We start from the raw sequence: 27773 nt of genomic DNA on the forward strand, positions 1-27773 counted from the left end.
CCGTATTCATATTTACGGTAACTTCTGTCTAGTCAATGTTATTTTGCAAATATCAGTCAGGGGCCCCGTGTGGCCTTGTGGTCTCAAGTGCTCACTGTTCCAGATCACTACCATCTCACCTCTGCATGCTTTATAGTGGGTACGTGATAAAGTTTGCCAGTAGATTATCGTGGGATCGATAGTTCTTCCCGGACTTTTCCTGGGTTCTTTGTCCACCAGTAATCATTGCCGCCATGTATGGTCTATCTTGAACTGAAAATGTGCGTTAAACCTCATAACAACAACAACAAATATCAGCCTGACTATACAGATACGCATTCATATTGCCCGTGTTCACAATTAAAGAAATATATCAACTGTTACTGGAATGACATTACTTTCGAAGGTATTTGTTATCCAGTCTTGCCATAAATATCATGTTTGAGTTCAGACAACAATCAATAAATTTCCAATCGATTTGACAAAGACTTGAGTGTAGGGCGGTATTGATCCTAATAAGTACTCTGGTTTATGCAATTTTGAAATGTGGGTAATTTTGTCAGATTTGATATCGTGGAAACGAAAAGGAGTAACAGACTATGGATAGGTAGTTTTGTTGTTGTTGTATGGTTTACGCCATTTTTCAGTACACAATAGGCTATACATGGCGGCCAGTATTAATGGTGGAGGAAGAACCCGGGAAAAGCCAATGTGGGTATGTGAGAAAGCTTGCCAGTAGCTTCTCGTGGGTCGGTGGTTCATTCCGGGGTTTTCCCGGGTTCTTCCTCCACCATTAATACTGTCCACCATGTAAAGCCTATCGTGTGCTCAAAAATGGCGTTAAATCACACAACAAAAACAACAACGAGTTTCTTCCCTTAGTATGCAATGCCAACTAACCAATAGCGTGTAAAAGCGACGGCAATAGATGTTGTAGGCAAGTGACTTCAAATGGATACTTTGTGGGTTTTAATATCGAACGGCTGATTAAATACCAGAAAGAAGCCATTGCATGTGTATTTGAGGAAAAGGATGTATTTGTGCAAGCATGGACCAGCGGTGGAAAATCGTTTATTTATGAATCCATTCCAGTTATGTACACAACTTGTATTGGTAATGGAGGGACAGTATTCAGATTTGAACAACTTTATTTTAACTGGATGCAGTGGCTTTTTATCGCATCCACTGAAATTCAAAGAGTCGAAGCAATGAAATATCTGATTGATCCGCCAAGGTGCAGATAGGTTACCATATCTGAACCTTGACTTTCGAAGTAGATCTCATCCCATGCTGGATCTAAAAGTTGTCAAATTACTATGGTTGGCTCACCCCATAATAGCAGTAAAAGCTAATATTATTAAACACGGGATAGTAGATAGGAGATGTCAGAGGAACTCATACACGGAGTAGGAATGAGTCCATTATACGTGTGGTCAGAACCGCGATCGCACAATGCTATCTAATCTCCACAATTAGTTCTATACGAGGGATGCCACTATCCAATGGTGGCTTAGACGTTATAAAGTTTGCCAGTGGCGTTTTCGTTTTCCTTCTTCATCTTTTGCCAAAGACAAAGAACATGATTTGATATATATATATATATATATATATATATATATATATATATATATATATATATATATATATATATATATATATTCGTACATTTTCAAACATCAATACAAACGGTTCATGCATTGAATTGTAATAAAGTTGATGCAAACCATACCAACAAATTTACATCGACACTATTAACTATTATTAAACTTTCATGTTTTTAAAATATTGGAGTATAAATCAAAGGCATAATGTCTGCGCGAGCATATTTCAAGCTTAACTATAATAACTGAAGCGTAAGTGGACGAACGTCTTTGTAGTCGTATTAAAGGTAGGATGTATAGATGAGTCATGGTTGCACTGTGGATATAGATCTAAACACCATTTACAACCGACTGCAGTATATTTCTATAAAGTGACTAATTATGAAAGTTGATTGGACGATAGATGTAGATAGATATGTCTGCATACTTATCACCAAGCCTATATATTTCACTATCAACCCTTCCTCGATGAAACCTTCTATGTGGACAGGTTAATATGAGCCGCAAATTTTTGTTTATCTGCATCTGCATGATACATTGAGGATTCAGCAAACTCGGGTGTAAAACCCGTTCTGACAGGATTTGACATGTATCATCAAAGTGTTAGAATCAAACTCCAACGCCTATGAAGTATATTTAATCGCGTTAAAAGTATATTCTAACTTCTTAGACGCATGTTTTAAAGTGGTAGATGCAAAGTTTAAAAAAATGATTACAACTCGTTGTTACATTACTGGCCTTTGATTGGTGTGACTTCACATGTATGTTTACATGGCTGGACTTTGGTTTGACTTCACAGGTATGTTTACATGACCGCTCCGGTGGCCTAGTGGTTAGAGCGTCCGCCTCGGATGCGGGAGGTCGTGGGTTCGATCCCCGGCCGAGTCATACCAGAGACTTAAAAAAATGGTACTAACAGCTGCCTCGCTTGGCGCTCAGCATTAAGAGGTTAGTGTTAGGACTGGTCGGCCTGGCGTCAGGATAATGTGACTGGGTGGGACATCATGCTACATGTCTGCGGCATGATGCCCCAGTGCTAGACATCACTATAAACTGCCACATTGCAGACATCGTACCGATATGACTGAAAAATTGTTAAAGCTACGTTAAAAATCCAAATCACATCACATCACATGTTTACATGACTGGCTTTTGAAAGACGTGTGTGACTGCAGCGGTATGTATTTGTGTGATCGGTTTTTAATATACAAGTGTGACTTCAAAGGCATGTGCTTACATGATCGGCCTTTGATAGTTTGGTGTGACTTCAAACGTATCGGTTCAGATGAATGGCATTTTGTAGATGTAGGTGTGACTTTATCGAGGAAACGATTTTGAATTGAAAGAGATTATTTTAAACTCTTTTGGCTACCCAATTCATTGTCATTAAAATTTTCCTAATTTACAAATAAAAACGAAACAAAATGAAAATGTTTTCAGTGCATTCTCAAAATGATTGTTTAATTTATCTCTATCTCTAATTCTTTATACCTTGATTTCAGTTAGAAATAACTCTGTAGTTAGATTAGAATTAATTATTAGGTCGACATGCGAGTGTCTCTCCTATGCACTAGTGTATATACCAAAGACTCTGTATCATTCTTTTTGTATAAGGCTATTAGTGATCGCGTATGAAATGGTGCGTGCGTTTACAGTTTTTATAGTGATTCATGCTGGAGATTATTAATTCAGTGGCCTGTATGTAGATTCACCTTACAGTTTTTATAGTGATTCATTTTGGAGATTGAACATTAATATGGCCGGGGCCCCGAGTGGCCGAGTGGTCTAAAGCGCAGTCCGCTACGGATCACTGCCATCTCACCTCTGTCTGCGTGGGTTCGAGTCTCGGATTCGGCTAATGTGGGTATGTGAGAAAGCTTGCCAGTAGCTTCTCGAGGGTCGGTGGTTCTTTCCGGGGTTTTCCCGGGTTCTTCCTCCACCATTAATACTGGCCGCCATGTATAGCCTATCGTGTGCTGAAAAATGGCGTTAAACCCTACAACAACAACAACTAATATGGCCTAGTGGTCTGAGCGTCCGTCTCGGAAGCGGGAGGTCGTGGGTTCGAACCTAGACCGAGTCATACCCAAGACTTACAAATAAGATACTAACAGCTACCTCACTTGGCGCTTAGCGTTAAGAGGTTAATGTTAGGACTGGTCGGCCTTGTGTTAGGATAATGTGACTGGGTGGGACATCATGTTACATGTCTGCGGCATGATGCCCCAGTGCTAGACATTACTATAAACTGCCACACTGCAGACATCGTAGCGATATGACTGAAATATTGTTAAAAACTACGTTACAAATCATAATCACACACACATGCTGGCGATTATTAATATAGTTCGTACCCTTTCTTTTGCAGCCGAGTCCTAGCATTGGCAGTGCGTTAGGTTGACAATTCATTTCACCTCGATTCACAGTAAATTAAAACGTCACGATGGCCGCATCAAGATCACAATATGCTGCTTGCAGATTGGTCAAAGATAGGACTCTGAAACTACGAACGAAAGGTATGTGATAGATAAAATGAATATAACAACTTGGACACAGATAACATGATCTGGTCGAAGATAGGACTATGGAACTAGAAAAGACAGGTATGTGACAGATAAAATGAATATAACAACTTGGACACAGATAACATGATCTGGTCGAAGATAGGACTATGGAACTAGAAACGACAGGTATGTGATAGATAAAATGAATATAACAACTTGAACACATATAACATGGTCTGGTCGAAGATAGGACTATGGAACTAGAAAAGACAGGTATGTGATAGATACATTGAATATAACAACTTGAACACAGATAACATGATCTGGTCGAAGATAGGACTATGGAACTAGAAAAGACAGGTATGTGATAGATAAATTGAATATAACAACTTGGACACAGATAACATGATCTGGTCAAAGATAGGACTATGGAACTAGACACGACAGGTATGTGATAGATACATTGAATATAACAACTTGGACACATATAACATGATCTGGTCGAAGATAGGACTCTGAAACTACGAACGGAAGGTATGTGATAGATACATTGAATATAACAACTTTGAGACTGATAACACGATCCACCCATAACGTTACACGTAGAAAAGTAGTTTTTAGAAGTATCCTTTTAAATTCAACAGTATAATGTTAATTATGTATATTAACCTACACATGAACGTAATTTATTCCTTTTTATACCGAAAAATTGTATCAATCTTATTATCATGCTTGACGCAGCTTATTTCAATGTTATAACCACTAAATTTACTATATAAATGTTCATGTTTTCTAGAATATTGTTGGATATATTTTTGGTTTAAAATTTAACAAATCAACATTTTATTTTCCTGAATGTTATATTATAGCACATTTATCTTTGACCACACGCTTATCCCATCGAAATTTGTAAACAAATACACATGATCACTTAATACTCACATTGTTGTTTTAATGTTAAACTCGTACAATATTTTCATCAGCTCCCCCCCAAAAAAAACAATATTTGAATTTTCACAATATTGTAATGAGTCATTATTATAATATGCATAATATTTCCATTTATATTTTGATCTTCTAAATGTAAAATGAAGATTATTATTTAGGACCAGTAACTGCGCTGTAACTTTAATATATTTTGGGAACTGCAATCTCCACGGAGCTTCAGTGGAAATCTTTTAATTATCAAGCTGTAAATGATTGTGCTTGGCACCTTTAAATCAAAGTAAAAGGTGATTGTGCTTTTTATATATAAATACAGACATGGTTACATATGTTAGAAAATAAATAAGTGTACCTATCATTGCCAGGTTAAGCATAGTTACGGAAGATCACCTATCAATATTAGCAAAAATAACTGATATAAAAAAAATGTTGATGAATTTAAAATACCATATGTCCAAGATATGATTTATATACAATTTATGATATCATAAATCAGGTAACGAGAACACATATTCACGTTTGGGTTATCCGACAGATTTTAAATTTGTGATATCATACATTTAACTATTTGTCATAAAATCATTGTTTTTCATATCGTAAAATAAACGAATAAATCTAGATTATAAATAGATTTTACCAGCATGATATTCTTTAAAGTCTCAACTCGGAATGAAATATAAAAAAAATCTTTAATTTGTTTATTTATTTATTTATTGAGACTTCACCTTAATCAAAGTTTCTTTTGTAGCCTCAAGTATTGTCCTGGAAAGCGAAAGTAACTAAATAACAAGTTCAATTATACGAGATCAATGGTAAACTGAAAGAAAAGGTAGATAAACTGCAACTAGCTTAAGTAAATTACTAGATTGATATTCAACGAAGTTCTTAATATATATCTAAGTAGCGCTGAGTAGAAGAAAAAATCACGCTCCCTACGACAAAAATAAGAAATACTGATACAGGTAAAATAGGACACACTACAACACCCAAATCAATTTTTCACACAGTTCTAATATTAAATAGGTCTATTGCATACAACCTTAAAACTACTCCAATTATTAGCAAAGTCGTGTATACTACAAATCTTGATAATTATGAGGAAAATTTGAATATTTTATTTCTGAAATAAAAATAAGGAAAAAATACATTCTCATGAAAATGAAAAAATTGGAAAAATGAACCCGCTTTCAGAACCAAGATCGTGCATCATAGAAGATTCTGTAGCCAGATAGATTAGGCCGTTCTCCTCCATTTCACAAACTAACACAAGTGTACGCACAAATGGTCTTAAGTTTGAAGCATAAAAAAATCTTTCACGTTTCACAAACATATTTCTTCAGAAAATTTCGTACGTCTAAGAAAAGAATTTGCGTAAGCCCTTCTTTCGTGTGAAGGCTATGGGAATGAGTATACGTACAGATTTATTTTTAAAATAGGGGACTGATAGCATATTCTTGGCGAAGAGAGTTTACTCCAATTGTCTCGTATTACATCTGTCAGTGTAGACGGCATTCCGATTACCTACATGCACTCTCCACCCACCCACCCTCCATTCTCGACAATTGACGATCCGAAACTTTCAGAGTCGTCTACCCATCCTCTTGAAACATGATACCCAGTATAATAATCCTCTCTTAATCAGTGTAACAATTCAAGATACAAGAACAAAGGAATGACGGACAGACGGAAACGAAAATCAATCTTTGCGAAGACACTTAACTCCAAGTGTTTGAGCATTAAATAACCTACTTGTGTTGCTGTGCGTAGAAACACGAAATCAAACTAAACTAAATATCTGGCCAAACGTGCAGATGGTTTTGAAAACAGAAAGTTCACTGACCTTTAATTTGCTACACAATATCATTTTCTGGTGGCAAACAAATATGATTATAATGAAGACGAAAGAGAAATGGAACATTGCTTTTCGCACAAATATTTTTTAATATTTTTGAAACAATGGTGCACAAATCATGTCTTTAATCAAAAATCATCCCTGAAACACTTTAAAACTGCATAATACAGAAAGCTACGGTTAGCCGAAGAAAGCCCCCACCCCCACCCTTCTGATATAAAGAAAACACAGAAGTAAGATTAATAACATCAACAACATTACATTAATAATAGAATTAACGAGCATTGTACATGACCATTATAATAATTTGACAATGATGACAATGACGAGGATGATGATAACATTTTTTAAAAACGTTCCTCCTCAGTTATTTCTATACCTAACTCGTAAATCTAAAGTTCCAGTTAGTTGTTCTTGTTAAAGTTTAGAATCCAGTCTATGAATAACAGTTAGTGTACGTTACACTTGATAACCCCATTGCCCTGGCATTCAGTTCCACGGTACGGCACAGCAGTACTATGAATTATGCAATAAAATGCCACTGGAGAAAAAATCATACCCTTTCAAAAATGCAGCACACTTAGTTTAGATTGCATATAGTGCATAGAGTGGTTATGTTGCAGAATGGTAAGATTTTTCAAAATTCTTTAGTTTAATCAGCGAGTAATTATTTTCTTGCGGCGTTGGAACACATGTCTATGTTAAACGGTTGAAAGCCATACGTCACTATATCCTGATGACGTCACAATGAACAGCATCTGAGCCGAGAAGTAGACTGGATCCCTGTCGTACTTTAACAACTGGTAGGAGCATTGGTTAGCCTTGATCTTTCCTAAAACATGGTCACGAACACTGTATTTATTGTAAACAAAATGGACGATGCATAGATGATCACGCAATTTCTATGCCCTGATGTAAACGAAATAAAATTATTGGAGAAAATAATATGTGAAACTTTAGATCTAATACTGCATTATTTTGTGTTTTAACTGTTTTACTAAGGAATGTGTTAAAATTGGCGGGAAGCTCTGGAACACATCAATGGCATTCGGGATAATAAAAAATAAAAACGGTTCTGTTGTATTTATCTACTGACAATAGCTTGTTCACACACTCGTGCTATATTTAACCTATTTTGTATTGCAGGAAATAAAATGTTTTTCTTAACAGTAATTTTCGTTTGTTTTTTATATCTACCAACACCTTTACGCATTCTGTAAACAATGAAAATTGCGTGTTGATTTTTACGAAGGGACATGTATAGTGTTAACAATCATTTGGACAGAAATAAATTAAGGGAAAAACAATGGATGCTTTACATATTTTCTTCTTTTTTTATACAGTAGATTATATTGCTTTGATACAGTTCATTTGCAACATGATATGGCATAAGTCACAATTACTACGTGAGTCAGACGTTTTATCAATAAAGTACGGCGAAATCTCTGACGACTTGAAACCACTATATCGGTAATATAAATGTTCATTTATATTTATCAGTAAAGTACGGCGAAATCTCTGATAACATGAAACCACCTTATCGGTAATATATTACCGATAAGGTGGTTTCATGTTGTCAGAGATTTCGCCGTACTTTATTGATAAAATGTCAGACTCCTTTTGTATTACTTTTGCTAGATTTAAATACGCCCTGTAGATCTATACCAAAAATATTGATCTAATATATGGAATAAAATTCTACATTGAAAATACAGCTCAAAACACACAAAAAAACCTGAAAAACATTTTGTTTTGGCCCCTGGAAGCCATTGGCACAGATAAACTTGTCTTCTTTTCAGTTTCATACACAAGTTTCAGTATAATTAATTTGAGTGATAAATATGTGAAAATAGATATTAATAAAAATACCAGCAATTATGCAAACGATGTTGTTCCCTGACCTACTCTAAACATGATGATATGTGTTCCACTAGATGTATCCATTCATCGAGTTTCCTCAATATCCAAAGTTCAGTGATCTAAAATGAACAGTTTTAACTGTGCAAGTTATTAAAAGTGATTTTCATGAATTATTGTGATGCTGATTTCAGGTTGAAGAATTTAGCATTTAATTTCATACCTAAGTAGAAAAATTATCTGTAAAACAAAAGCAAAAAAAAATAAATGGAAACGTTAAATAATCAAAAATTAAGAAAAGGAAGTCTATATGATTAACCTGCTTTATAGACATCTCCAACTTTAGACATTGGTCTACCTTAATGAGATCACCAACATATAGACAAGCATGGCACCGGAAATGTAGACCCTAGTAATGGTGCAGTTGTATTCCCTGTAAAGAGGGGGAAGCATACTACAATGTAATAGCACGCTGTTCAAACCTTGCACACTCACAGTCCCTTGACAAGAAGTCACTGCAAGCTTCTGTTTAGGAGTCTTAGTCATATGTCCTAGTGATGGTACAGTTGTATTCCCTGGGAATATGGAGTCATAGACCCTATTGACGGTACAGTTGTATTCCCTGGGAATATGGAGTCATAGACCCTATTGACGGTACAGTTGTATTCCCTGGGAAGGTGGAGTCATAGTCATAGACCCTAGTGATGGTACAGTTGTATTCCCTGGGAAGGTGGAGTCATAGTCATAGACCCTAGTGATGGTACAGTTGTATTTCCTTGGCATTTGGAGTCATAGCGATAGACCCTAGTGATGGTACAGTTGTATTCCCTGGTAATATGGAGTCACAGTCATAGACCCCAGTGATGGTACAGTTGTATTCCCCGGGAATATGGAGTCATAGTCATAGAACCTAGTGTTGGTACAGTTGTATATCCGATCGAGTCACAGACCCTAGTGATGGTACAGTTGTACTGCCTGGGAAGGTCACGTCATAGACTCTAGTGATGTTACAACTATTTCCCTCGAGAGGGTGGTGTGCATTACAATGAATCAGCACTCTGTTCAAATGTAATATAATAGGTTTAGGAAACAACAACAACAACAACAACAAGACATTAAATACATCACAGATTGTGGTCCACTTAACCAAGAGATTTACTGTACAATGTCAAAATTGTTTGCAACTTTGTATCATTGATTATAGAAACAATGTAGATAAATCCCAAGGAAAGTGCATACATACCATTACGATGAACCATATTCTTGTAGAACACTTGGTGTAACTGTTCAGTTTCAAGGTTTTTATCCAACCCAAACTAAATTTCTCTCCTACCCCAGGTTACTGCATATTATTTTCCCATTATGCATGAGAGTGGAGGGCAGGAGGTAACAGAAAACATAGAGATGAAATTGTGTACCATATTAAATTTATTTAGAAAAAGAGATTATTAACCCTTTTTATCATTGTTTTCATACATCAATAATGATTAATGTGTGCAAATTCATCGTTGATCTAGATTTAATAGGACACTGTTTTATTTACGCGAGAATGTTTACATATGCATATTACTGCACCCGGGGCAGTTCACAATTTGATATACTAACAGTATTGGTATATGAATTTGCTTAAAACCAACACGTTAAATGCCATGTTATTTATAATGGATGTGGTATATATATATATATATATATATATATATATATATATATATATATATATATATATAATTTCATACCTAATAGATTAATAGATTAAATTGATTATATATACCAAATCATGAGATATTTTAGAATGCATTCATCAAGCAGAGCAATGATAGTACAGTCTTACAATTTGGTGAAACTGAAGCAAGTTGTTTTGGAAAAAAAAATTATTTCCATTCTATCCATATAATAATGTCATTCTGCTATATTGGTACTTGATACATGGAAAAGAAACATTTACCAAGGTGAAGTTAAGGGAATGTTATTAATAGTGTAGCATACGCTATACTGTTGCTTGATACATGGAAAGGAAACATTTACCAAGGTGAAGTTAAGGGAATATTATTAACACTGTGGCATGCATATGCTGATTTTGCAACTCAAATGGAAACATTTTTGTTCCTAGAAAGTAAAATATGTGAAATCTGGTACCATTAACATAAAATCTATTGAACTAATCCACATATGTATATCAACATATATACCTTGCCTGCATCAAGTAGTTGGTTCTAAATGGAGGTAACAGTTATTGTTAAAAAAGTCAAATTAAATATTTTACTAAATGTGTACAGTTATTAATGACACGGAAACCTATTCAGGTCATTCATTTATTATAGCAAAATATGCTTATACATGTTATTTGTCTGACATAAGTGATTGTTGATTAGCCATGTCAGCAAGTTTTCTTGAAATAAACCTCATTAAAAGTTTTAAATAGGTGTGCAAAATTAAATGACAGGAAAAGAGTCACCATAAACTTGAACAGATATTAATGCCTACTGATATATCTCAATATCTGATATTGCCTGGTTTGATTAAATTTATTTTTGTTTTTTACTTTTTATTTTTTGTTGATAGATTGCTTACCAGAACGTAGACAGATACTAATGCCTACTGAATATATCTAAATATTTGATCTTTCCTGGTTTTATTATATAAAAATAATTGTTGATAGCTTGCTTACTTGTAAATGGTAAACAAGGCTTTGGTAAAAGAAAGTCCAATAATATTTTTAAAATATTAAATGAATTGCTATAAAGACTTCAATTTGCAATAGATTATCTGTATGTTATAAATATGCCTACTAAATTTCATTTTTCTACTTCAAATGATTTTGACTTAATCTTCATTTCAAAGTTGTGTGCAACAATTCAAAGTCTCAACAGTTTGCAAATGGGTAAAAGATGAAAATTTACCAACAGGGTGGGCAAGTGTAATCAGGTTATTTCATTTAAGGTTAATATGCCCATCAAATGCCATTTGTCAACCCGAAATGATTTTTATTAATGTTGCTTATAATGCTTTTCCAAAAAAAAGAAAAAAATATATACAAATAATTTAAAAATAAGGTCAGTTACTGGAAGCAAATCAGGTTTTTGAACCCACTCATAATATATAAATATCCAGTCTGGTTTTGTCTGACTTAATGGTTGTTTAAAATAGGATGCTTACAAGTTATAGCCAGAATCATGAATGGACAGCTCCAAACCAATTTGACTCTTCCTTGGGTAGAAACCTAAATTATGAGTTAAATTTATCTAATGCTTAGTACGTACAATCTTGAAACATAAATATGTCAATCCTACAATTAATTACTGTTGATGCTCTTGTGGTATTAGTAACTATTGTGTATTGCTAGAGATAAATACCAGATTGAGTCATTGTGAACTATGTATGTCAACAGAATGAAATGTCTTCCAAACACCCCCAATGAGAACAGTGGTTTGGGAAAAATGATGGAGTAAAACAACTTCCTTGGAAATAGTTACATTAATGAATGTTCTTTGTTTCTTCATAGAAAGTGTTTAGTAGGGCCAAATTCCTCTGACGTTCCTGTTATTAGTTAAAGTAAAAAATGCATACCCCACCAATAAAATGCCTACAACAAAGATGGTTCTCAGCTTACCTTTATTTTCTTAATGGTAAGTATGACTGCAATTAATATATATGATACAAATATTATTGTGTGAATTATTTTTTATTGTTTGATTAGGTAATAAAATATTTAGTAACACTAAGGTTCTCTAACAGACCACATGGTCTCCTCAAGTGTTAATTGGTAACCTGATTTGTAGTAATAAGTCTTCTGTACTAGTAACCTGTTTTTTATTCTAATAAGACTTCTGTACTACTGAGTTGATTTCAAGTGCAAATATCTTTTTATTTTATGGTGTGGACAAATTTATCATCAAAAAGTACATACACAGTTTGTCAATTCCTCCATGTCAATGTAACAGTATTGGAAAAAGTTATCTCCCTTGATCACTGCATATAACAAGCATGTTACATATTTACTAAATGGAAGGGTGGTGATGGTAAATGAGAGTATGTTAAATGGACTTCTTTAATTGGATTGGGGAAAGAGGGTAATTCATTTAATCAACTAGTCCAAAAATAATACCAAAAAAACTTGTATCAAAGTATTATGTACCTATGTTTTAATTAGAATTGGCAATGGAATTGTATTTAAAACATATTATCTGACACTGTAATGTATTTTTAGAATAGTTTGGAGTGGAGATTGGGGAGGAGATATTCTTTAGAGGGTGCTTTTCTTTGCTTCAATGTGTAGAAATTCATTTTCAAACTGTAAATAAAACACACAGACTATTAACTTCTCTTTCATGAGATGTTGTGGCTTAAAAGCCATTTTTCAGTACAAGATAGACAATATGTTATGGCCATTATAACTAGTGCAGGAAGAACTTGGGTAAACTGGTAAAACCCACTAACCAACCAAATGCTACTGGCACGATTTCTCACATACCCACATTAGTCGAGTCTGAGATTCACACCTAAATGGACAGAGATGAGATGGCAGTGATCGGTAATGGAGAGCTATGTAAGTAACTCAGCCACCTGGGGCCATTTAAATGGTCTCGTGATTAAAATTGATACAATCTGCACGCGAACATCAATAAATATGAAAATACTTTAAGTGATTTAATTTGGGGAAGACTGAATAATTTCTTTGGAATAAAACTTAACGGAGTCAAAGTACAATAATGGTAAGGGTTGTAAAAAGGCATAGACACTTGATTCCGGGGTAAACTTATATGTACACTCACCAATTAACTGTTAATTGGTGAGTGTACACATTAGTTTTCCCCGAAATCAAATGCCTGTGTAAAAAGGCACAAATTAGCCACAGGGACTCCAGTTATTATTAGAATACAGCACGTGGTTTTAAGATATTCTCTTTGCTGCACTCATCCTAAAAGCATTTTATACATGCAAAATCGTCTAAAGGGTATAAGAATCTAACCTGTCTTTGCAGTAAGCAAATTTGAAATCGTTGACAACATTCACATGAGCTGCACACTTTATGGTCTTTGTGCAAGATAAGCATTCAATAAATGAAATGAATGTGTAGTTTTTTAATTTATAATATAAATAATGGACAATTGAAATTAATTATTTTTATTGAGATTGGATGAACAAACCTGTGCTCGAAATGTGCTGCGAAAGACGACCACCGTTTTTGAAAGAGCGTCGGTAACTACTGAGCCTCTGGGAGCGAGGCTAAACCGCCAAATAGTCGGGTTCTTGATTATTAACCTTTGATGCAATATGGCCCGGAGGTTCCAATGAACGTGGGTTGTGTATTAATGCGCTGAGAGACGCCCAATGTTAAAGAAGCGCGAGCTACGAGGAACGCGTAGGTGGATTTTATAGCAGACGACGTGAATCATGGAGAGTGCAGAAGTTTACATGCAAACAGGACTTTTCTTTGAAGTAGTCAGGGTAGTATATACACGTAATGCTGAAATCATTGGCAAATATTGGAGGATGATATATCCTACATATTTATCGATTATTATTTTTTGTTGTTGTTGCAAACTATTGTTTTAAATTCCACGGGTAATATTAGGGCTGCGTGTTACCGTCAGGAAAAAGGAAATATATGGGCTACACCCATTTCCATTCTATTAATTTTTAGAAGGGGGACGGGTGTTTTCAGTAACTGTTCTCTTTCACTGACATTAACTAGTGCCTTAAATAAATGCAGATTCTTTATATTTTCGAAAGAAAAAGTTTACGGGGTTTTTAGAATAATTTTTACGTATAATTAGTTCATCATTCGCCTGACATTCTATCCTTCATGTAATTTTTCCCTGGTTTTTTAAAATATAAAAATAGTTTCAATTTACGTCATACCTTGTGCATGATTTTATTTGATAATCTGATTTTATTTGGTAATTTTACCTAACAACAATCAACAGCTTGAATTTTGTACATGTTAAACATCTGTCATATCTTAGCTTGTTCCAGTTTTGACCGAAAGCCTGAAAATTGAACCTAATCTTGTGTAGGTCTCGATCCCGTGAATAAGAACTGATCTATATGCAAACATTAGTTGTGTTTGTCTTTACATTTGTCTTTTATAGTCAGCAAGTAACTTTATGCCTTTTACATGTGTTATAGGGTGGGAAATACCAAGAGCTAAGTCTACTGGCGTAAGGGCTATTTCGGTTGCATATATTAATTTTGAATGTTCATGCATACTGCAGGTATATGGTGTGAATCTCAGATGTTTCCAAGTTATCATGCAGGATCACAAAATAAATCCATTAGAGTAATGGCGGTCCCTGTGGTCGAAATAAGTTACAAACATGAATTTTCTTTCCCATGAACGCCAGGTTCTGAATATTTCCCAATTAATTTCCCAAGGATTAAGTCTCTTTATAGGTAGGGATTGACCATCGTTGTAAATGCCGGTTGTACGTATAAATTTGTCTTTTCGTGCCTAATGAGTCCGTTTTATGCTTATAGGGTGGGTTTCTCAATAGTTTCTAAGATATGACCCAGGGGATGATTTTTTTAGGGTGGGATAGACTCTGGGCTATCACATCATGTTTTGTATTGATACTTGGGCCATAAATCACATATATCAGCTTCTCATGCGTTACTTGAAATTTATGTAAAATCACTGCCACCTGTTTATCCCTCCTTTACTTTGACCGATGTTATTTTTCAGTTTATTTTATAATCAAGCATATTGTCATATAATATTTACATCAGACTAAAGTAGCAGCTATCTTACTCTATTACCGTTTATTTACTACTGTCTTTCTTTCTCAAATAAGCCAGTAGGTTTAAGCATCAGGTATAAATATTTGCCTGTTGCGAGTGAATAACGGATATAATTCATCTCCAGAACGAAAAACTTGTTATTTTTTAGATTCGCCGCTGGTGAAAGTACAGAATTTATCACACACCATATGAAAGATATCCGTTATTCACTCGTTTGAAGGAAATATTATATATCTATTGACTGAAAGTGAAAAACAACAACACGTATTTCCCTTTACTCAGTAGTGACTTATTAAAGTTATTAACTGAAAAAATCGATTAAGTGTATTCCTTGCAGATACGAACATTATGGCATTATTATTATTAGTAGTAGTAGTGGTGGTTGTTATTTTTGTTGTTGTAGTTGCAAAACAATATGAAATAGCAACTATGATAATAGCAATAATAATACAAATAATACGACTATTACGATAATGGTGGTGGTGGCTACATTTATGATAGTAGACTACTGTTTAGATCAGAAATAAGTGTATAGATGTGTAAACGTTTATACTGCATTGTTTACTAAAAGCATATATGTCTGTATTTTGTGTATTCCGTTTCCTTACGTCTGAAATTTTTATCCACAGCCGGCCGTAAACCCAACTACAATGGCGTTGTGGTGACAGAAGACAAGTTGCTGGTCATAGACTGGAATGCGTGGAATCTCCATCTTTACAGACTCCATGACGGCAAACTGTTTACATCACTCAAACTGGAGTCCATTCCCAGGGGTGTCTGTCTTATTAGCAAGACGGAAGTTGCTGTGTGTCTGTATGACAGTAGGATTGTAATCATGTCATTGAAATCTATACATGACGTAAAACGGGTCAAAACATTAAATGTAAGGACAGGATTTCGTTACTGTGATTCAGTGGCAAAATTGAATTCAGACAAACTCGTTGTCAGCGGTTGGAAAGACGGCATGTTGTTGTGGTGTGTTGTAAACCTTACAGATGGACGTGTAGACTCAACTCACATGGTCTGTCAAGTGGGCTTTGGTGGTTTTAGTCACTTGGCCGTAAAAGACAACACTGTCTACATCTCGTGTTGGACTTATGACTACACTACTACTACTGATGGTGTGTATGCATATGATATTTCTAATCCACACACACCAAAGTTTTTGTATCGACATCATGGATTTAAACCGGACTCAATAATGGTTGATAGGAGGAATTTCATTTACGTGTGTGACAGATACTCTGACATCATTCATCAGCTGACAGACAGCGGTCAGCTAGTGACCATACACACAGTGTCATCAAGTCCCCATAGAATATTCTATGATGACCAACATGGAGTTATGTACACCAAAAGGGAGGACAGTAATGTGATAACAGTTTACAGACTGGAGTATTCACATCAACCAGGTATGAACGATTTCAATTTACCTCTGAAAACAATATGTATGAATTATAAATGTTACAATTTAACTTTATTATTAAAATAATTGTGTTTTAAAGATGTAAAATAAATTAAAAATGAAATAAATTAATTTTTATTGTCATGATTCCAACATACGTCAGTCGTGATGTTTAGGAATCTTTATTGATTTTAAGTATAAATAAAATATTATTCGTTCATTTAAAATTTAATACTAACATACATGTACTCAAGTCCATTCAGTCCTGATTGTTAAATGAAATGCACCTCGTTTGTCATCACAAAATTTTCATATAAACAGTTTAAATATCGACTGGTTGTGTCAATGGCGGCTGGCTAGTACATTCGTCACTGTCATTCTAGAGTAACAAACGTTTCTCCCACAAGGTGGCGCTTTCATTGATATCTCCTGGCACGCGACCTTGAATCAGGTTTGGACCGGGTCACCATCCAGGGTCATAGTATTCAAAATTCCCACGTGTTCTGCCAGTTTTTAAAAAAGTTTCATTTTTTATTTTATATAGCATTCGTGTTTATGGAGCGATTCGATACGGATCTTGTAAAGATATTTATCAGCTAGAAAACAAAATGTTTAACCGCAATGGAAATATATGTTTAATCAAATTCTTCAATTTTATAGTGATATGTAGAGTATAACAGGGGACCAGTCTAATGTTTGCCATACCATATTTGGATGTTTTACAATACGATGCGCGCCATATTTACCAGGATCTATTTACATTTCCAAAGGATGCAATGACTTTATATGGCACACTGAAAAGACAAGGCTGTAAATGTATGTACTTTTTAGTTGAGCGAATATGGTGGATAATTCAAACAGAAAATGTCATATGATGAATATAATTACGCTACATGTTCGAGTCTCTGCACTAAAATTCGGCAATAGTGTTATTAAGAAGACTGGTCTGGCTCCATACCATTATGTATCATGCCCCATCACCGGTCTTCAAAAGTATTTACATGGCATAGTTATCAACAAAATGATGATTGTTTTATCTCCTGAAACCTTAGAAACCATGTTACCTTCTGCATTTTTGTTTTAATCTGTGAAAAAAGAAACTCGTTAATGGCATGGAAAAAATACAATTACTTTAGATGTACTTAATGTACAAACATTTGAAATGTGTAATTATGAATTTTACAATAATATTATGCATCTGTTTTTATTCAGTAAGCATTATTTTGGATTATTTTGTTGGTAATTTAACAAATAATTTTATAAATGTTAAATATAATATAACGGTTTATCAGTTGGGAATACAGATCTCAGAAATAGCTGGAGAGTAATCACATTTTTTGACTTTCATTTAACAGTTGAATTCTGAGAAATGTAATTTTATTCTAGCCCATGATACAACTAGGCCTATTTCAGTAATGCAATCTTCTTATCTCTGTGCTTAAGAAAGAAATGTAAAGTTTCTAATTAGTGTGAATGGATAAAATATTTTATGAGTTGCATTAGCTCAGTGTTACAGCTCAAGTTGTTTTGTACCGATCTAAACGACATTGATATGCCATATTCTAGCGACTTTTTGATTAACCAATCAGATTACTGCTTTTACATATATTGAAGTGAAAAAGTTCACTTGCAGTGGTAACAATTTTCCTTAACATGAAATGCAGTGATTGATTACTATTAACTAATGAAAATAAAACTAAATGTCTGGCAGACCAGGAACCATTGTTGGTGTCTCTCAGGTTACTAATAACATATAAATGGACCTGGAATACCAAAGTTGGCAGAAACAGGAACCTTTAGGTTGGGCTATGCAGTTTTGTAACTTGTTTTGGATTTAATTTTTCAAGAAAAAAATAACCATTGCTGTTGAAAACAAGACACTAGGTATAGGTAGGAATTATTAAAATAAATTTAAATTCTCTTTATTTTTTGGTGTATCAGTGTGATGGGTATAATTTGTTTTTGACAAAATAAGATTTGCCTTGCTTCAGATGTGACCTTTCAAACAACTGCTAGCTCTGTCTTGCCATTTTGATTTCCCGAACTTCAGAGATAACATGGAATTAAAAAGATCATAACTTTGTTCTTAAAACAGTTTATATAATTTTATTTTCATTGTACTTTTAGAAGCTGGTACTGCCTACTCAGGTAAAAATCAATTCTCCTATTTTAAAATAACTTAAGTTTGTGAATTTTGGACTAAATGAAGCTACTGCTGCAATGTTGGAACTATTTACGTAACTTTTCAATCATTTGCACAGGTATTCCAGTAGAAATTTTAAACATGGATGACAGATCCATCCAACTTTTTGAAGAGGCTCTAAAAGATGGAAGGGAGGCAGTATACAGCATACGAATTATGGTTGTCGGACACATTGGTGTAGGCAAGACCACCCTGGTCAAGCGACTTCTTGGGGAGGAAGTAAACATTTCTGACAGATGTAGTACAGAGGGCATAGAGGTCTATGTCAACTGCTGTGATATTTCTTTATCGACCTGGAAATGGACAAGACGAACACAAGGTATATGCATATACACAATCATAATAGATTCAGTGTATCCCTCAGGGGTGTAAAATTGAGGGTTCAAAAAATCCCTAGGTGTCAAAACTGGGGGTCAAATAAAAAATGTGGGGGTCAAAAATGTACTGACAAATTTTCATACAACTCGTACTTTTTCAGCTTGAAATAGGATATTGCAACTTGCACAACATACTCTCTCTCTCTCTCTCTCTCTCTCTCTGTCTCTGTCTCTAAACATTCAAATACACCAACATGCACAATTAACAAACAAATGCATTGTCCATTCAAAGAATAATTTTATTAGTTCATTTTTCTTTTAAAGTCGTACTTTTAACAGTCTCCTCAACAATATCATAGCCCAACACATTACATATAAGCCAATACAAAAAGCCAAATAAATCTTTTTAACCAAATGGGAGTTCATTTACTGCCTTTCATCCAATGTGTACTATGATAGGTTTCATGGTACTTCGTACTAGAACACATTTATCCAAATATCAAGGAGGATGCTGAAGCATCTTCTTTCTAATAAGTTATACTTGAACTTTAAGATTTTTCTTTTATTGCAGTAAAAGTTAAAAACCAACAAAATCTGCAATGACCTGCTGACTTTGTAATCCAAATAATGCATTTGTCTCTGCAAGTTTACTGATTTCTATGTTGTGAAATAATGTCTTGTGTTATAATGTGTTCTCCAGATATCTTATGGCGAAACCTATTTTTAAAAATTCTAAAATCCTGTCACGAAAGGATAGTGATGAACTATGTCTGACATGGAAGGATACAAATCTGCAAATAGTCTGTCATGATAGGCTACTTGGTGTTCTGGTAGATAATAACCTATCATGGACCGAACATATCAAACATACCAGTAAAAAAGTCAATTCAAGTTTATGGCTTCTCGGTAGGATAAGACATTTTCTCCCTGAAAGGCACAGGAAACTATTTTATAACAGTTACATACAACCCTATTTGGACTACTGTAGTACAGTATGGGGTAATTCAAATAATAAAAACATAGCAAAGCTGGCACATCTTCAAAAAAGAGCATTTGGGCTAATATCAATCCAGAAAGAAAGCAAGGAAAGTTTAGCTGGTAGGTTAAAAATATTACCTATTAAAGACCGAATCTGTTTGAGAAAAGCCAAATTAATGTACAGGATATCTCAGAATAGTGCTCCTGAATATTTACAATCACTATTCCAGTATAGGCTACCTGGTAATACTCCCCACCTGCGATCCATGTCTACCAAACAGTATAAAATTCCCAAACCAAATAAGGAGTTATTTAAAAAAAGTTTCCAATACTCTGGAACTCGGCTCTGGAATAGTATTCCAGCTGAGATTAGAAATGCCCACCCTGTTTCCTTCTTCCAAACCCAATATATCCAGTGGCTTCAGAGATGCAGCTTAAATAAATAAATTCCTTTGTATGAGGGCCTCAAGGTAGATTAGTTTTTAGCTAATTGTGTTACCCTCTTTAAATAAGGTCATTATTATTATTTATTATTATTCACTTTTGCAGTCTTTGCAATCACGCAATCAGCAGTCACACCGGTAATTCTAATGAATATTCCAGTCAAGGGAATAATTTTCTCCATTTTTCGTTAAAGTTAGATACTCTTTTGTATTCTGCTTCTTTCACTTTCTTCGCTAATGTTTTTAGTGCATGACATTTTAATCTGGCGATCACTTTCTAGTGCACCGAGGCTTGATGTTAAATATCTAGAACAGCTTGCTGAGCTCGATGGAAATCGCAAGAAGTTTGCAAGATTAGGGGAAGCTACTCCGTCATGACATTGCCTATGCTAGTCTGGTTCATTGTTTGATATGTACCCTGCGTTGCACTTTGCTATACGAATAGAGGAGCACAAGGCAGGGAGCAAACAAAGCGGGGAACCAGTCAATGCCTATATGCGAAGTATATACGATGCCATCCATCGTCCAATGCATTGGGTATTAAATAAATCATGATCATATTATGAAAATCCATTTGCGTCAAAAAAACGCACGGTAACAAAATGTGTGTGTCAATTTTCTCCAGCTTGCGTCCCTGACGCACAAATGTGTGTAAAGGGAAACACTGAAAGATCCTCTGTTATGTATTTATACGTAGGCTATGAAGTGAAATTTATCATCTTATACTGTTGTCTGTCCATTCTAGTGTCAAAGTTGTGTGTTGTGTGATTTTACTTCATGCTAACTCATGTATAGGAAGTTGTTTGTGCACAAGTTACATATTTGCTTTTAATTACAATTGGCTTACAGTATAACACTGCATTGTTTCATACTTTTAAGGATTATACTTGTTAGGAAATCTTAAGAGTGTATGACAGTGTGCTTATATTAGCAGCATCAGATTAAACGCCTTTCACAAAAGCTACAGGCCATGATTGATTGTGTTTGATGCCTTCCTGATTCAATTTATTAATTTATCTAGATGTGTAAACAAAAGCTTTCTTGTGTACTCTTAAACTAACTCTATAAGTATCAAAATGGATTAGCCATGGTATATTTCCAAGTTTCATTTTATGCCTTAGAATTAAACCAGAAAGGACACAAGATGCAGAAAAAGAGCGTAAATTATAAATTAAGCTAGAAAATGAAAATATTGTTAAATAATTCAGTTTAGTATTAACCCTTTACCTCATAGAGCATTGTGACAAAGTGCAGCTCGCTGTACATAGAACACAGGTTACCTAGTCGACCGCATACGCATAGCTTGCCTGTGAACTATTAAGCAATGTAGTGTATGTTACGTTTAACAGCAATTTTAACCATTTTACATTTTTGGTACACATCTATTACATGTGGAACAATTTAAGAGTAAAGTCCGATTGTTACAGCTGTGTAATTATTTATCACGGAAGAATTTGTTATGTGCTTTAAAATCTGGAGAGAATTCGTTCACCGTCATATCAGTGAGGCCGTGTGACCAACCGTAGAGCTGCCATTTCTCATACTCGAAATTTACAAGTTTTTCATCTGTGTCTACATCACTAAGTCACCTAAATTTGATAATTTATAAAAACTAATTGCAGCCTATATCAATATCAGAGCCTTTACCTAGGTTATTGAATCTTTCATAGTTGTGATTCTAATCATGAAAACTTCGTAAGTACTGAATGAAATCCGCGACCGCCATTTTGGAGAGTGGAGATTACGACCCAGTTACTTTAAATAGCAGATATCGACCAGTACATAAACAGTGACCACGTGATCTGACGTAATTGTCATTCACAGAAATGAATGTAGTATCTAATAAGGGGTTTTCCCCGAAGGTGGCGCTACGAAAACCGGCTTAAAATGGCCGTTGTTTACAGCAGACGTAAAAAGGCGCTTCTATGGGACTTTTGTAGAAGCGTCAATAGTCGCTTCTATGCGACTTTTGTAAAGGCGTCCAAAGACGGTTGTATGAGGTAATGGGTTAAATAAGTAAAAAAAATTACCAAAAAAATGTTTTTATATACTTTAAATTGAGTTTCATGAATCTCTTATTATATTAGAATACAATAATTATCTTGAGCTATGAGGGAAAAGTTTCCTAGCTCAAGAGAACCACCCAATTAAATAGGTAAAACATGCAAAGCATGCTATATTTATGCATACATTATTATATAATTTTTATTTTAGAGTATAAAATAATAGGGACAGTGTCCTTTGCTACAAAAAGTTAGAGATCCATGAGATTATTATGAAAAAGTACTTCTGTGGATCCAATCGCACTGAACGTGTCCCCTGCACTCAGAGTTTTAAATACAAATAACATATGAAGACTTATTTATGTTGAATTGTGCATGTCACGAGGGCTGGTAATTTCTGATGACTATCGAAATCAAGAACAAACTGTCCACTGCTACAGTTTTTGCTAATATTGGATGTCCTCACTGACAGTCCATTTCAAATGTCAGAAATTTTGTATGCAAGACACTGCCAGTCATGAAGGATTGATGTGCCTTTTCACATACTCATTTCATCCAAGGCTGCTGCAGTGTGTATCAGAGGCAGTCAAAATGGCTTAGATAACTTGGTTCCAGTGTCATGCTGGGGCGCAAATCACATGGTTCATACCAGTCCTTACAAATTGGAAGTATGCTTACTTTTTATTAAACCATAGTAAGACCAGAAGAAGTGCTTACTTTGGAAAAAAGGACAATTCATTAAAAAGCCCATAGTTTTTATTTGTCAAATTTTTATATCAGTAATATCATGACAGTTACTCTGATATATTTGTGTATCTCATGATGAATGAAGAATTCGTTGGAAGCAGGAAATATAAGTCAGTATACCAAACAATATACCTCGAAAGAATCCATAGACTCTTTCAGAACAGAGGTAATGAATCGACCAAATTTTGATGATGCTTGGACCTTACATTCAAGACATGTTTCGTTACAGATTTTTTAACCAGTATTTATATAAAATGGCTTGAGCCATGAAATCAGGATTCATTTACAGAAAAGACATGGGAGGTGAATCTGCCCATTGCTTGTTGGAGTATATTGTTCATAACCTAAGCTTGCTACAAGGATATGAAGTCAATACTGCTTCATGACCAAATTTACTCTCTCCATATAAACTTCTATTTGTTATACAGAAATGGAATACTGATTTTCTTAAGGGTTAGTTGGTATCCATTGACCCTTTATTTTTCTAGGGCCTGTGTTGGCAACCTATTTTCAATGTAGCCACAGGTATTGTAAATGAGAAGTGAAATTAGCCACACCATGCAAAAATTGAGCCAACCTTTCTTGTCCAATTTGCCACGTGGCAACAGGGTTGCCCACCCTGGCTCAAAAGGTCAGTTGTAAGTTTTGAAGAGAAGTCATTTCTACCTACAGACCCAAGTACTATGAAAGTAATTAACATTATTTTTTAATGATTTAAATTTATTCACATTATTTAACTAAATTGTAATGTATCACTTTATCAGTGAAAATGATGCAGTCTTGAAATAGTGAATATGTCATATATACGTATAAATATCAGAAGGTTTATAACTACTGCAAATAAAACAAGTTTGTTAAGTAGTTAATTTTCTGTTAGGATATTCCATTGAACCATCAACCTCAAGATTGATTGGCTTTTACTTTATTCTTAGTGCAATCCATCCACAAAGAGTTGGCCAGCTCTGTTAGATAGAATTACAATTTATTGAGGAAACCATTTTTCTTTCTTTAGTCAGTGACTTTGACTTTTAAGATTTTGACCCCCAAAATTGATACCATGAGTGCAAGCCATCAACAATATTTGGACAGTGTTAGTGATGAATAACTAATGTTTATTTGTCATTGTATAAAAAACATAAAAAAAAATTGTTTCATTCAGTGACTATGACTTTTTACCTTTTGAATCAGAATACTTACATCAATTGCAAGCCATCGACATAGTTGGTAGGTGTAAATGTTGGAAAAATCCACTTATTATGTGGAAACTGTTTGTTTTTAAGTGACCTTGGCCTTAGCTTTTGAGCGCAAATCTGATTGGATTCTTTCCAATAACAGTTACTAGCCATCCATACAATGTTGGTAACTGTATATTGTGGAGAACTTGAGTTACTTGCAGAAACCAGCTTTCTTCCGTCTTATGACAGAAACCAACTTTCTTCTGTTATATGACCTTGACTTTTTATAACCATAAATCGGTGTAATTCTGATATTCACCTTTGACTGCATTGTATGTTTGTAACACAGTTATCTGATGTTTTTTGTATTTTATCTTTTAGTGTGCTTTTTCCTTTGATGTGCATAAATGTATAGGCTGCTTTCATCCTGTATGCACCTTTTGGCTTTTAGTCACCCTCTGTTGCATGCTAACCTGCTTTGTAACATAGCTATATGGTGAGTGGTATCTGTACTAACACCATATAAGCCATTAACCAGGCAACTTTATTTACCGAAAGACCTGGGGGTTCAGGTTAGAAGGATTGCACTAAATGATTTTTGTGTGAACATCAGTATTTTTGTTTTATGATTCTTAGCTAGCTTAAAGACCAAGTAACATATTTCTTCCTGAATAGATTTTATTAAACACAATTTAGATATTAAATCTGTAGTCCATTAGATTCCTCGTCTTGGGAATGTGACGAAAGAAGGGCATTCATTCGAACGTGAAAATACCCCTCATCCATTACATTGCAAGTAATGCTGGTATGAGTGATCCATCATTTTCTTTGCCAGCAAAGCTGTTAAGAGTAAAATTAGCACACTTAAAAGTGATCAACTTTTGACTTCAGTTATCTATCAGTGTCTGACACCGCTTAAAGTACTCATCATTTTCCTCATCTTGTAAATGATACAAAGGTATAGGGTTCTTATTTAGTAAGTTTTCTTCATAGCAATGACAAAGGTTTTCAAACTGTCACAATAATTATTTTGGTTGTCGAAAGAGATAAACTTCAGGTAAATATATGAACATACACTATTTGTCTTTCTCAAGTTGTATAAGTTCTGATTCCATTCTTTCAAATACCTCATATGGGATTTAAATATCAAGTCATTTGAGATTTTTCCATCATTCACTGCTTGTCCCATTTGCACAAAATAACTAATTGCCAAGCTCGGTTATGTTAATACTACATCAGAATATGACCATAGGGATGAATATGCTTCCTGTCTATTGCCTAAAAGTAAACTCACACACTGGATTTCATTAAAACCACAATACAAAATTATTCATGCATTAATGTAGACAACAATAAAAATGCAGAGCATAACCATAAAGGCCTTTACTTTATACGATGGCCTGAATGTTATCATATTTTTTATTTACTGGTATTTCTTTGTCATACAGTGCTGGCCTGGACATACAGGTGTACTTGGCAGTTGCATGGGGTTCCAGGTGTAAGTGGTGCCAAATTACATTGAAGGGATTTTTATTTTTTGGAGTGGCAGGTGATGCCTCAAAGTCATAGTTAACTTTGGGTGCCAAAAACCCTCGGGCCATCCCTGAGGTCAGAGTAATATTAGCACCAAATTATTAATAATTTATGATATAAAAATTAACACCCTTATATGGGTTGGGTCAGGACTATGTCATAGGTTGGGTCAGGACTATGTCAAAGACCCTAATTCTGCCTGGCCTTAACATTGACAATGTTTGCACATGTGTATTGTTGTTGGCATGGGGTGTGTGAGAGTGTGTGATTTGGGGTTTTAACATAGCTGTAACAATTTTCCAGCCATATTGCTATAATATCGGCAGTGTAGCAGTTCATAGTGCTGTCTAGCACTGGGTCATCATTGCTGCAGACATGTAGCATGTCCCACCCAGTCACATTATCCTGACACCAGACCAGCAATCTTAACACTAACCTCTTAATGCTGAATGCCAAGAGATGCAGCTGCTATTACCAATTTTTAATTAGTCTTTGGTATGACTTGGGGGTGGGGTTCGAACACACAAACTTCTGCATCTGAGGCAGATGCCCTAACTGCCCCTGGAGCGGTTGGTAGGGGAGAGTCCAGTATTGTCAAGTTCTGCCAGTGGTCACCCTTCTTTGACCATGCAACTCAGTTCTTCTTATAGAAACTGACACAACAATCTTTAGTTTGCAAAAAGTTTTAAAAGAATTAGAATTTAGGTAATTTTAAAGAAAGAAAAACATAAAGTTCCCAAAATAAATAGTGTCTATTTGGATGGTGGCTATGTACTGAATTTTTCTAAATACTATTTACATGAGTGCCATGTACCCACCATAGAAATGACTATCCTTACAGCAGCCAGAAAATATATTATGAGTTGGAAATACTCTGAACCTTCATTAAATGAACATGGGATCATTACATATGAAAGTAAGAGTATCGTTTACTAGATGTTCCTGGGGAAAGGAATCAGAGCCACATCCCCCAGGCATTTATGCACTCAAGGAGTGCTGTTATTTAAGCCGTCAGATAGCAAAACATAATGTTTCATGCTACCTTAATGATAGGCTGTCATGAGTGGGAGTAGACCCAGCACACACTCTTGTATGAGTCGTCTGTACCAATATAGTGGGATGAGTGAGAGTAGAACAGCACTCACTTATTCTGTGGGTTTTTGTGTGGAAGGGGAGGTATGGTAGTGGCTATAATCTTTGGATGAGTAGTAAGTTGTTGTTGTAGTAGGGTTTAACGCCATTTTTCAGCACATGATAGGCTATACATGGCGGCCAGTATTAATGGTGGAGGAAGAACCTGGGAAAACCGCGGAAAGAACCACTGACCTACGAGAAGTTACTGGCAAGCTTTCTCACATACCCACATTGGCTGAATCCGAGACTCAAACCCATGCAGACAGTAGTAAGTAAGGGAGAGATTGGAAAGAGTACGGGGTGAGAGAAAGAATTATTTTAAAAAAATGTATTGTCGAGTGGGGGTACATTTGTTTAAT

General features: G+C 34.9%; 1 protein-coding gene across 2 annotated transcripts in view; it reads left to right on the forward strand.

The window, feature by feature from the left end:
- The first annotated feature begins 3954 nt into the window (after positions 1-3954).
- Positions 3955-27773, forward strand: part of LOC149787243 (uncharacterized) — a 126867-nt gene continuing 103048 nt past the window's right edge. For both annotated transcript variants that reach the window (XM_089977745.1, XM_089977746.1), the window contains exons 1-3: positions 3955-4096; positions 16106-16888; positions 19143-19403. In XM_089977745.1, coding sequence (XP_089833871.1) covers positions 4024-4096; positions 16106-16888; positions 19143-19403 — 1117 coding nt within the window. In that variant the 5' untranslated portion in view covers positions 3955-4023. The remainder of the gene's footprint in view (positions 4097-16105; positions 16889-19142; positions 19404-27773) is intronic.

This window comes from Sinohyriopsis cumingii, chromosome 12 (genome assembly GCF_028554795.1).
Source record: "Sinohyriopsis cumingii isolate HCF-2022 chromosome 12, ASM2855479v2, whole genome shotgun sequence".
NCBI classification, from domain to species: Eukaryota; Metazoa; Mollusca; class Bivalvia; order Unionida; family Unionidae; genus Sinohyriopsis; species Sinohyriopsis cumingii.